Genomic DNA, 12,593 nt, shown 5'->3' with positions numbered 1-12,593 from the left:
AAAGAAAAAAGCCTAATCGTGTAAATTCAACCACAGGCAACTTTATCCAAAAAAGCTTGCATGAATAAAGGAAGCAAACTTTCTAATAACAGTGGTGAGCTGAGCTTGTTTTTTTGTTTTTCTCTTTTCATTCTAGTTCTGGTAAAAATCTTTAAAGGGACTGTGACTGCCGTCTGAGATATCATTGAGTATGACTTTACCGCAGAATTTCACGCATAAAAACACAGCTGCAGTGCGTGGTCACGGGAGAGTGGCGCGCTCACAGACGGCAGTGTAGCTCAGTCACCCATATCCATGTTTGTAACAAATGGATCCATAAGGGAGTTATGCCCTAAAGCTCGGAGAACAAAACAAACAAATCAAGGAAGCGTGAGCAATTTCCTAGCACAGTAAAATGATTTTGCTTCTCTCTATATATCTATATATTGATTTTCACTGTCCCCTTTCTTTGTACTTGAGGTTAGTCCTGTGACTGTCCAATAACACATGGGCCCGCCCAGGCTGCGTTCCCCATGTGTTATTGACGCTTGTGGCTCCCACGGCTCTTTAACTGTCGCCTGAAACTGACAGCTTTTTAATTCTTCAGGTGTCTAGCAATGCACTTAATGAAATCTTCAAAATTATTATTTTAGCCAGTGATTTCGCTTTCTAATTTTAAGAGAAATTCTAATTGGCTGGCTTACAACTTAAGACTGAAAACCAGTATAGAATGATTAAAAAGAAATTCCATGTACTGTGATGGCACTTCTCGTATTAATAGATCATCCGTCACAAATAAAATGGAATTTGTCTGAGAATTTGGTATTTCCTATTCAATGGGGATCTATGTTCAATCCTAACGACTCGTTTTTACTATGAAGTGTTATCATCTTCCTCTATACAATATTTTGAGGTGAGAACTCTGTGGAATGCTTAAGAAAGAATATGTAACTTTGCGTAATGAAAGTAGCCGAGTAGAGAACAATTAGTGTATCTAGTTGAAATGTTAGTTCTTTGAATTAGCAATGTTTAGACAATAATGTGTGAGAAAATAACTGTATATGGTAGTGTGCCTTGTAGGAAAGATATTTGGAGTTTTCTGCTGTGCACCATAAGTCTTGTCTATGCGTACGATGAATTCTAGTTGTGATGAGTAGATTTATGCTCAAGTTCACAGGTGGGCTGGAATCTCTGTAGACTGCCTATGTCAGACAGTCAGGAATGTGACTATATGTACCATTTTCCCCCTGCAAAAGTTTATCTTTCTGTTTCTTTCCTGTAAAATCTCATGTTTCTATATAGGGACAATTTATTTAAAAGGTTATTTTTTATTTACAAAGAAGCGTCAACTTTGAATCAATCTTAAATTAAGAATTCGTTTTTTAGGCCACGTGTGGTGGCTCACACCTGTGATCCCAGCACTTTGGAAGGCTGGGGTGGGTGGATCATTTGAGCCCAGGAGTTTGATATCAACCTGGACAACATGGTGAAACCCCCATCTCTACCAAAAAATACAAAACATAGCCAGACGTGGTGGCACATACCTGTAGTGCCACCTCCTGTATGTACCAGGAGACTGAGGTGCGAGGATCACTTGAGCCCTAGAGGTTGAGGCTTCAGTGAGCTGAGACTGTGCCACTGTACAACCTGCCCTGTCTCCAAAAACAAAACCAAAATTCAGCAAACTGATAAGTAAATAAATACTGTAAAAAGAGCAGTCATGGCCGGGCACAGTGGCTCACCCCTGTAATCCCAGCACTTTGGGAGTTGGGCGGATCACGAGTTCAGGAGTTCGAGACCAGCCTGACCAACAAGGCGAAACCCTGTCTCTACTAAAAATTCAAAAAATTAGCTGGGCTTGGTGGCAGTCACCTGTAATCCCAGCTACTCAGGAGGCTGAAGCAGGAAAATTGCTTGAACCTGGAAGGCAGAGGTGGCAGTGAGCCAAGATCGCGCCACTGCACTCCAGCCTGGACGACAGTGTGAGACTCTGTCTCAAAAAAAATTTTAAAAAAAAAAGAGCAATCACAGTGGATAATTCTCCAAATACCTAACCCGTATGGACAGGGCTCAGAGTTTCACAGAAAGCCTCAGCAGACACCCTCCACGGAGCGAGGGGTGACACACACTTCTTGGTGGGGAGAGAACGTTGTCCTCTAGCCTGACTGCAAGAGTCCTGCTGGTAGTTTCTTAGAGCAACTGCTAGTCAGCCCTTTGTTACCAATTTACCCATTTCAGACTTTGCCTTCATGTCAATGTTTATATTTATTAGAGTTCCTTAATATTAAAATATTACTTTCCTGTCATGGAAGTCATTGGTGTTCAGACTTGTTTTAGTCTGTGTGAAACTTTCCATGGGAAATTTGGAGAACAAAAGGTTGTGTGATTATATTTTTTCTTTTTCTTTTTTTTTTTTGAGATAGAGTTTCACTCTTGTTGCCCAGGCTGGAGTGCAATGATGCGATCGCGGCTCACCATAACCTCCGCCTCCCGGGTTCGAGCGATTCTCCTGCCTCAGCCTCCCAAGTAGCTTGGATTACAGGTGTGCACCACCACACCTGGCTAATTTTGTATTTTTAGTAGAGATGGGGTTTCTTCACGTTGGTCAGGCTGGTCTCGAACTCCCGACCTCAGGTGATCCATCCCCCTCGACCTCCCAGAGTGCTGGGATTACAGGCGTGAGCACCGGCCCTTTATTTTTTCTCTGATAGTCATTATGTGTCACCAACTACAAGCTTTCTTTAGTTTACGTCTAGGCTGAGGTAGCCAATACAGGCCTGTAACAGAAACCGTCCTTTTCTCTCTGATCTTTGTGGAGCCTAAGAAAAATTTCATTAGGGAGCAGCCATTCTTGTGAACTTTTGCACAGATCTGCTACAAGTCATTTTTATAAATCAGCGGGTAGACGTGTGTTATTTTAATATAGCAGAACTGACCAAGTTCCTCCTCTTCTGATGTGTTGTTTTGTTTTTTTTTTTTTCTCTCTCTCTTTCTCTCTCTCTTTCTCTCTATTTTTCCCATACCTCTCCAATTTTTACATGAAGCTTTCTCTCAAGCTGGTAAGCACAATTGTTCCATGCATGTCCTGAGTCTAATCAGGTTTTCTGGCGTGTCTTTTATGAATGCTATGCCATGCACAACATGTCTTCAAAGTTAACTTGGTTTGTGTTTCTCTTACGTGTGCTTTCGTTGGTGTTTCCTTATTAGACTTCTTGGATACAAAGGTCCAGAATCTAATAGAGGTGATCTTAATCTTTTCAAGTTGCTAAGAAAATTAACACTTAACTCACGACTTGATGTTATTCCTGGGGCCTTAAGAGGAGGACAAATGTTAATAAAGTGTCTATACAAATATGAACGTAAAGGCCGGGCGCAGTAGCTTACGCCTGTAATCCTAGCACTATGGGAGGTCAAGGTGGGTGGATTGCCTGAGCTCAGGAGTTCGAGATCAGCCTGGGCAGCACAGTGAAACCCCGTCTCTACATACAAAAGATTAGCTGGGCGTGGCAGCGTGTGCCTGTAGTCCCAGCTACTCGGGAGGCCGGGGCAGAGAACTGCTTGAACCCGGGAGGTGAAGGGTGCAGTGAGCCGAAATTGCAACACTGGACTCTAGCCTGGGTGACAGAGCAAGACTCCTTCTCCAAATATATAGATATATCTATAGATATAGATATATACGTAAATATTAAATCTTGGGGGGTGTCTGTTGGATCATTTTGATATAAAAGTAAATTTAATAGTTGAAAAATGTTCCTATTTGAGAACCATAGAAGTAGATGAAAAAATCTGAGAGCCTGAAGGAGCCGTGCAGGAATGATCCCAGCTGGCAGCTGCTACCCAGGTTTGAGGCCACCTGTGGGAATGGAAAACTGTGGAATCTTTTTTTTTTTTTTTTTTTTTTGAGACGGAGTCTCGCTCTGTCGCCCAGGCTGGAGTGCAGTGGCCGGATCTCAGCTCACTGCAAGCTCCGTGTCCCGGGTTCACGCCTTTCTCCTGCCTCAGCCTCCCAAGTAGCTGGGATTACAGGCGCCCGCCACCTCGCCCGGCTAGTTTTTTGTATTTTTAGTAGAGACGGGGTTTCACCGGGTTAGCCAGGATGGTCTCGATCTCCTGACCTCGTGATCCGCCCGTCTCGGCCTCCCAAAGTGCTGGGATTACAGGCTTGAGCCACCGCGCCCGGCCAGCTGTGGAATCTTTATGGCGTGACGTAGATATGTTGGTGCCTTGTGCATAGCTGATTCAAGAGGCCACAAGATGATTTCGTGGATAGTGAAAAGAGCCTCCTAAGCCTTTTTAGAATTATTCACTCAGTGTTTTGTGTTGTTTCTACTTAATCGTATATGCCTAGTCAACAGTCAAACTAATCATTAAATTTATTAAAAGTAACTAACATAACCTATAACCATACTTCAAATATGTATAATAGTTTCATAGTCTTCTCAAATTCCACAGCTAAGAATATCCTAAAATAATGGACAGTGATCAACTGTGACAATTCCACTAGGAATAAGATCAGCATTATAAGCACACTATTGATAACCTAGGATAGTATTTTATGATGATTTATATATAGAGAGAGACGTATGTATGTATATACATAATTTTTTCAACACGACTCAGTATTTGGTAATGGATCCAACCCTTAAAAAAAAGAATATTTTATTAAATTGAACATTTCTTAGGCTGTGAAATACAATCCTGAGAGGAGTCTTTGATTAAGGCCTCTGCATGAAGGAAAGAGATCTAGATACTTGAATGAACTACAAGTTTATCCGCAGTATGAACTTGGGAAAAACTGGATCTGTTGACTAGGAGGCCTTCTCAGCTGCCAGGGTTTCCTTATTTCCCATGGTTTTTCTGGGTGCCAGCAGCAAAAGGTAGTATTTTTAGGCAGTCTTTCTGTTTGAAACACGAAGTATTTTACCAACTTGGTATTGAATTGTTGCTTTATACCATTACTTTGAAGGCAGCAAAGAACTGAAGTGCTGGCTGGGCATGGTGGTTCATGCCTGGAATCCCAGTGCTTTGGAAGGCTGAGGCAGGAGGATTGCCTGAGCCCAGGAGTTCAAGGTGGCAGTGAGCTATCATTGCACCACTGCACTCCAGCCTGGGTGATAGAGTGAGACCATATCTCAAAAAAAAAAAAAAAAAAAAAAAAAAGACAAAAGAAAAAAGATGTGGTACCAGGTGTGGTGGCTCACGCCTGTAATATCTGCACTTTGGGAGGTGGGGGCAGGCAGATCATTTGAGCCCAGGAGTTCTAGACCAGCCTGGGCATCATGGTGAAACCTCACTCTACCAAAAAATACAAAAATTAGCCAGGCATGGTGGTCTGTGCCTGTGATCCCAGCTATACCGGAGGCTGAGGCAGGAGGATTGATTCAGCCCAGGAGGTCAAGGCTGCTGCAGCCTTGGGTAATAGAATGAAACCCTGTCTCAAAAAATAAACTGTAAAACAAAACAAAACAAAAAACCCAAAATCTGAAGAGGTAGTATTACACAGAGCTTGTGCTATTTTGGGATGGGGGGAAGCTGTCAACAAGCAAGGGTTTGATTTTTTTTTTCTTTCAGGAGACAGAGTCTCGCTCTGTCCTCCAGGCTGGAGTGGAGTGGCACGATCTTGGCTCACTGCAACTTCCACCTCCTGGGTTCAAGCGCCGAGTAGCTGAGATTATAGGGGCGTGCCACTACACCCAGCTAATTTTTGTATTTTTAGTAGAGATGGGGTTTCACCATGTTGGCCAGGCTGGTCTTGAGCTCCTGACCTCAGGTGATCCGCCCACCTCAGCCCCCCAAAGTGCTGGGATTACATGAGTGAGCCACTGGGCCCAGCCAAGTTTGATTTTGTTAGTACATAGAACAAGGTTATCTTACAGAACTCCAGCCACTTAAAATATAGTTAGATGTATATGATCCTCTCTTCCCATACCAACTCCACCTGTTATAGCCTGTCTTTGTTGTTTTCTTATCTGTTTATAAGTCATCAGTACAGTGTGTTTTACTGATAGATTTCTTCACACCTGTTTATACACCTGCACAGAGGCCAAAGCTGTTGTCCAATATGGTAGCCACTTACCACATGATGGCAAGTGCCTGTAATCCCAGCTACTCGGGCAGCTTATGCCTCAGCCTCCTGAGTAGCTGGGATTACAGGCACTTGCCATCATGCCCGGCTAATTTTTGTATTTTTGTAGAGACAGGGTTTCACCATGTTGTCCAGGCTGGTCTTGAACTCCTGACCTCAGGTGATCCACCCACCTCGGCCTCCCAAAGTGCTGGGATTACAGGTGTGAACCACCACACCCAGCTGCTATTGAGTTTTAATTAATTAAAATTAAATAAATTTTAAAAAATTCAGTTCCACAATTTTACCAGCCACATTTCAAATGCTTCACAGCCACACGTGGCTTCTGTGTTGGACAGCACAGCCATAGAACATGGCCATCACTGTAGAAAGTTCTGTTGGACTCAGAGCACATAGCAAGGCTCAGCACATACTAACGAGGTGAACTTTGACCACTTCCCAGATTTCCTGACTTCTTTTTTGGTTTTTTGAGATGGAGTTTCGCTCTTGTTGCCTAGGCTGGAGTACACAGTGGCGCAATCTCAGCTCACCACAACGTCCCAGGTTCAAGCAATTCTCCTGCCTCAGCCTCCCGAGTAGTGGGGATTACAGACGGGCGCCACCATGCCTGGCTAATTTTGTATTTTTAATAGAGACGGGGTTTTTCCATGTTGGTCAGGCTGGTCTCGAACTCCTGACCTCAGGTGATCCACCCGCCTTGGCCTCCCAAAGTGCTGAGATTACAGACGTGAGCCACCACGTCTGGCCTAGATTTCCTGATTTCTGAAGCAGTGTATCTTAACATTGTGTTTTGCTATATTCCAGCTTTTAAAAAATTCTCAGTTCTGGAAAACATGCTTGCTTGATAAAACTCAAACTGTTTTTCCTCTGCTGTTCCACCATGCCAGTCAACACAGAAGATTTCTATGACCAAATATATCAGTGTTTCCCTTATATATCAAGCAGCAGACACTGGCTGGGTGTCCTCTAATTCAATTCCATTCTGATGCTATCTACCTGGAGATAGTGGCCGATCCTGGGGGTTGAGGACTCAGTCCTGCAGGACTGCCCCCTCCTTCCCACCAGTCGCAAGTCCAGGCTTCCAGAACTTCTGATGGACTAGCTTCAAGTTGGGGTTCCCATGACCCCCTCTTTGGGTTCAATTAATTTGCAGGGGCAGGTCACAGAGCTCAGGAAAATATTTACATTTACTGGTCTGTTTTTGGTTTTTTTGTTTGTTTGTTTTTTGAGACGGAGTCTGACCCGTCGCCCAGGCTGAAGTGCAGCGGCGCGATCTTGGCTCACCACAACCTCCACCTCCCAGGTTCAAGCGATTCTCCTGCCTCAGCCTCCCAAGCAGCTGGAACTACAGGCGCATGCCACCACACCTGGCTAATTTGTTGTGTCTTTAGCCGAGACGGGGGTTTCTCCATGTTGGTCAGGCTGGTCTCAAACTCCTGACCTCGTGATCTGCCTGCCTCAGCCTCCCAAAGTGCTGGGATTACAAGCATGAGCCACCGCACCTGGCCACCACATTTACTGGTTTATTTCAAAGGGTATTACAAAAGATGCAGATGAAGAGATGCTTAGGGCGAGGTATGGGGGAGGGGGCACAGAGCTTCCATGCCCTCCCTGGGCAGCCACTCTCTAGGAATCTCCCCAAAAACCCTGTCCTCTTGGGCCTTTTATGAGACTTCATCAGATAGACATGACTGAAGCATGGACAACCTTGTTGAAATGAGATTGGTCAGAAAGGGTCTGATCGCATCCTAATAGATCAGGTAGGGACACCCAGCAGGGCCTGTCTGTACAGATTCTTCTTGGCCTCCCTGTGCAGCCTTCCTTCCTCCAGGGTATGGGGCAGGATCCTCTTGAATGAGGATCCTATGGCCACAATCAGAAGGCTGCCTTGGCAGGTGAAAGAAGGGCACACGGAGGTCGGAGAGACTGATTCTGTTTTCTGAGGTGGCAAGTACTCTGATGTTTTCACAAAAGACCATAGCAAGAGGCCGGGTGTGGTGGCTCACGCCTGTAATCCCAGGACTTTGGGAGGCCGAGATGGGCGGATTGCCTGAGGTCAGGAGTTTGAGACCAGCCTGACCAACATGGTGAAATCCATAATCCATAATAATCCAGTTTTCAAATTTGTAGCGGAAATATTGTAGCGCCATAGTATATGGAAAACAAGTCTTTATTTTTTTGTATCAAAGGTTAGTTTTGTTTCATCTTAGATTCAGAGTCAAATTAAACTTCTTTGGTTTGCTATTAGGAATAGTCACTTCTATTCTGGTTTCACTCAACACTTATCTCTAACACAAACACACATACACACACACATTAGAGGATCAGTGTGTCTGACGGGTGTGTCTTTGAGAACATTCGCTGAAAGTTCTTTGCGTGGCCTTTTGTGGTCAGCTATTTGCTGAATCACACAGTTCCCAGCACATCACCCTGGCATTTTATCTTAATCAGCATAGGAACCCAGTCACATGCCCCCATGTAAGCTGCTTGGCAAATGCAACTTGCTTCAGGAATTACATTAACTGGGTCCCTTCTTTCTACCCTGCCCCAAGCCTGTCTTGTCCTTGTTTCAAAAGAATTGAGGGTTTAAACTAAAATCTCTTTTAAATGCCCTGGCTTATCCCTGGTTATTTGAAGAAACTTCTGTCTCTTCTCTCTCTCTTTTTTTTTTTTTTTTTTTGAGATGGAGTCTCGCATTGTTGCCCGGGCTGGAGTGCAGTGGCGTGATCTCGGCTCGCTGCAACCTCTGCCTCCCGAGTTCAAACGATTCTCCTGCCTCAGCCTCCCAAGTAGCTGGGATTATAGGCACCCACCACCACGCCCAGCTAATTTTTTGCATTTTTAGTAGAGACGGGGTTTCACTTTGTTGGCCAGGCTGGTCTCAAACTCCTGACCACGTGATCCACCCACCTCACCTCTCAAAGTGCTGGGATTACAGGCATACCGCGCCCAGCACAAAATTTATCTCTCTTTATGAACATAGCCTTGCTTAAGTAAAAGTACAGTGTAGCCATAGCTTTCTAACGAGTAAGCATATGTCAAAGCCTGAAACTGTTGATATTTTCTCCTTAAAGCACACGCAAAGAGTAAAGAGAGCAGTTGCTTTTGAAAAAGGAATCACGATATCAAAGTACAGTTCTTCTGACAGATTAAAAGCCATGGAGATGAGTTTCGTACACTGTGGAAAATTGATTTTGAGGTCAGGGAGGGCATTCTCTCTGAACTCTGAGAGGCTTCCTAAAGGTGCCTAAAGGCAGTCACTATTCTGGGCGCGGCAGCTCGTCTGTAATCCCAGCACTCTGGGAGGCCAAGGTGGGCGGATCACCTGAAGTCAAGAGTTAGAGACTGGAAAATTAGCCAGGCATGGTGGCGCGTGCCTGTAGTCCCAGCTACCCAGGAGGCTGAGGCAGAATCACTTGAACCTGGGTGGCAGAGGTTGCAGTGAGCTGAGATCGCGCCACTGCACTCCAGCCTGGGCAACAGAGTGAGACTCCGTCTCAAGGAAAAAAAAAAGTTCAGAGGCAGCAGAGGGAAGCGTGCATGGGGTGCGGGGAAGAGAGATTTTTTTTTTAATGTTCTTTTTCATCCACACTCTCTGAGGAATGTGATGTCCCATCTGTCACTTTACAGGGATGGAGACTTTTGGCCTCAGCCTGTGTGAAGAGACTGGCAGGAATACTCACGCTAGGGAAAAGGCGGCAGCTAGGCGTGCAGTGGTCGGTGGGGTTTATATTACGGAAACATAAATTTCATTAACACTTCAGTGTTGCCACTGACACTGATGGTAACACTTGGTAGGAAAATGAAGAAGACTATCTCAAAATGTGTTTTTCATGGATTCTCCCTAGAGTCAGAAGTATCTCTTCCTCTCCTTTCCTGTAGCGTTGCTCACTGCTTTTTCTGGGGCGTTCTGGCCAGTATCCGTGGAACTGGGAGTAGTTTATGGGACTTGCGCGGTTTGCATGCATTGATTTTTGCATCTCGGCTGGGTGTAGTGGGAAAGAGCTTAATCTGTTTCATGAAGCCACATGCAGACGTCTGCAACCCCCATGGCTGCAGACTTTGCTTACAAGCCTTCTTTCAAGGAAAGTCTGGGGCTTTCTGGTTTCTCATTTATATTTGTGTCTGCAGGGTGCAACACCGGAGGATTTCAGCAACCTCCCACCTGAACAAAGAAGGAAAAAGCTGCAGCAGAAAGTCGATGAGTTAAATAAAGAAATTCAAAAGGAGATGGATCAAAGGTATAGTGCATCAATATGACTTATTAAGAAATTCAAGGCTGGGCGCAGTGGCTCACGACCTGTAATCCCAGCACTTTGGAAGGCTGAGGTGGGTGGATCACCTGAGGTCAGGAGTTCAAGACCAGCCTAGCCAACATGGCAAAATCCCGTCTCTACTAAAAATATAAAAACTAGTCGGGTGTGGTGGCGTGTGTCTGTAGTTCCAGTTACTCAGGAGGCTGAGGGAGAAGAATCGCTTGAACCCGGGAGGCAGAGTTTGCATTGAGCCAAGATCATGCCATTGCACTCCAGCCTGGGCAACAGAGCAAGACTCTGTCTCAAAAGAATAAAAATAAAAAATAATTTAAAATAAAATAAAAATTAAAAGAAAAGAAATTCAAATTCAGTCTGGGCGTGGTGGCTCACGCCTGTAATCCCAGCACTTTGGGAGGCTGTGGCAGGAAGATCGCTTGAGCCCTGGAGTTCAAGAACAGCCCAGGCAACATAGCAAAACCCCTAAAAAACAAAAAAAGAAAAAAACTAGCCAGGCACGATGGTGTGCACCTGTTGTCCCAGCTATTTAGGAGGCTGAAGTGGGAGGAACACCTGAGCCCAGGAGGTCCTGGCTGCAGTAAGCCGTGATCATGCCACTCCACTCCAGCCTGGACAACAGAGTGAGACCCTATCTCAGAAAAAAAAAAAAAAAAAGAGACCAGCCTGGGCAACATGGAGAAACCCCATCTCTACTAAAAATACAAAATTAGCTGGGCATGGTGGTGCATGTCTGTAATTCCAGCTACTTAGGAGGATGAGGCAGGAGAGTCGTTTGAACCCAAGAGGCGGAGGTTGTGGTGAGCCAAGATCGTGCCACTGTATTCCAGCCTGGGCAACAAGAGCAAAACTCCGTTTCAAAAAAAAAAAGAAATATGCCTTTAAATAAGCCACAAACTAAACAAAAAATCATAGTAGATATTAGAAAGTATATGAAATAGAATTAAACTTTAACATACATTCTATATATAGTTTGTGGGATGTCATTAAAGTCATGCTTATAAAGAGATTTATTGCTCTGAATGCATATGAAAAACAGAGAGGTAAAAATCAGTGAGCCGGCCGGGCGCGGTGGCTCAAGCCTGTAATCCCAGCACTTTGGGAGGCCAAGACGGGCGGATCACGAGGTCAGGAGATCGAGACCATCCTGGCTAACACGTTGAAACCCCGTCTCTACTAAAAAAATACAAAAAACTAGCCGGGCGAGGTGGCGGGCGCCTGTAGTCCCAGCTACTCGGGAGGCTGAGGCAGGAGAATGGCGTAAACCCGGGAGGCAGAGCTTGCAGTGAGCTGAGATCCAGCCACTGCACTCCAGCCTGGGCGACAGAGCGAGACTCTTGTCTCAAAAAAAAAAAAAAAAAAAAAAATTCAGTGAGCCTTAGCTCACTTAGATCCTCACTTAGGATCTATCTCAAGAAGCTAGAGAAAGAACAGCAAATTAAGCCCAAAGGAAATAGAAGCAGCTGGGCATGGTGGCTCACACCTGGAATCCCAGCACTTTGAGAGACTGAGGTGGGTGGATCATCTGAGGTCAGGAGTTCAAGACCAGCCTGGCCAACATGCCAAAACCCTGTCTCTATTAAAAATGCAAAAATTAGCTGGGCGTGATGGGGCGCCTGTAATCCCAGCTACTCAGGAGGCTGAGGCAGGAGAATCGCTTGAACCCAGGAGGCAGAGGGTGCAGTGAGCCGAGATCGTGCTACTGCACTCCAGCCTGGGCGACAGAGTGACACTGTATCTCAAAAATAATAAAAAATAAATAAAATATACAATTCAACAGATCCAAAAGTTGGTTCCTTAAAAAGATCAATAAAGTTGATAAACGTGTGGAGAGATTGATTAGGAAAGACTGGGAGGAGAGGACCTGAAGATAATGGATATAGACAATTCTGTTGAGGACTTTTGCTGAGAAATAGGGAGGCAGCGGGAGGGGTGAGCCGTAAACTCAAGAGAGGGGTTTTGGAAAGGACATCATAAGGATGGACCACATTACACTTGGCTTGTAATGTTTGTTATTTGTTAAATAAATAAATGTTTAAACATTTTTAAGAACAAACATGTAACATTATTTTTAAATGTTTATTTAAAAATTATTTATGAACATTATTTTTAAATGTTCGCTTATTTAAATATATATTTATTTAACAAATATTCATCGAGCATCTACTCCATGCCAGGGGAGGTCTTGACGCTCAGGATCCATCAAGTTAACAGCGTAACTTGAGCTCATAGAGCTTCCTCCAAGAGCTTCCATTGTA

General features: G+C 44.6%; 1 protein-coding gene across 4 annotated transcripts in view; it reads left to right on the top strand.

The window, feature by feature from the left end:
- The window catches only part of FNBP1 (formin binding protein 1), a 164,678-nt gene that overhangs the window by 133,462 nt on the left and 18,623 nt on the right, over window positions 1-12,593 (top strand). For all 4 annotated transcript variants that reach the window (XM_030920303.1, XM_030920302.1, XM_030920301.1 and 1 more), the window contains exon 10: window positions 10,196-10,305. In XM_030920303.1, coding sequence (XP_030776163.1) covers window positions 10,196-10,305 — 110 coding nt within the window. The remainder of the gene's footprint in view (window positions 1-10,195; window positions 10,306-12,593) is intronic.

This window comes from Rhinopithecus roxellana, chromosome 16, assembly GCF_007565055.1.
Source record: "Rhinopithecus roxellana isolate Shanxi Qingling chromosome 16, ASM756505v1, whole genome shotgun sequence".
NCBI lineage: Eukaryota > Metazoa > Chordata > Mammalia > Primates > Cercopithecidae > Rhinopithecus > Rhinopithecus roxellana.
Note: the sequence above shows the minus strand (reverse complement) of the source record. Positions and strands in the feature narration are given on the sequence as shown.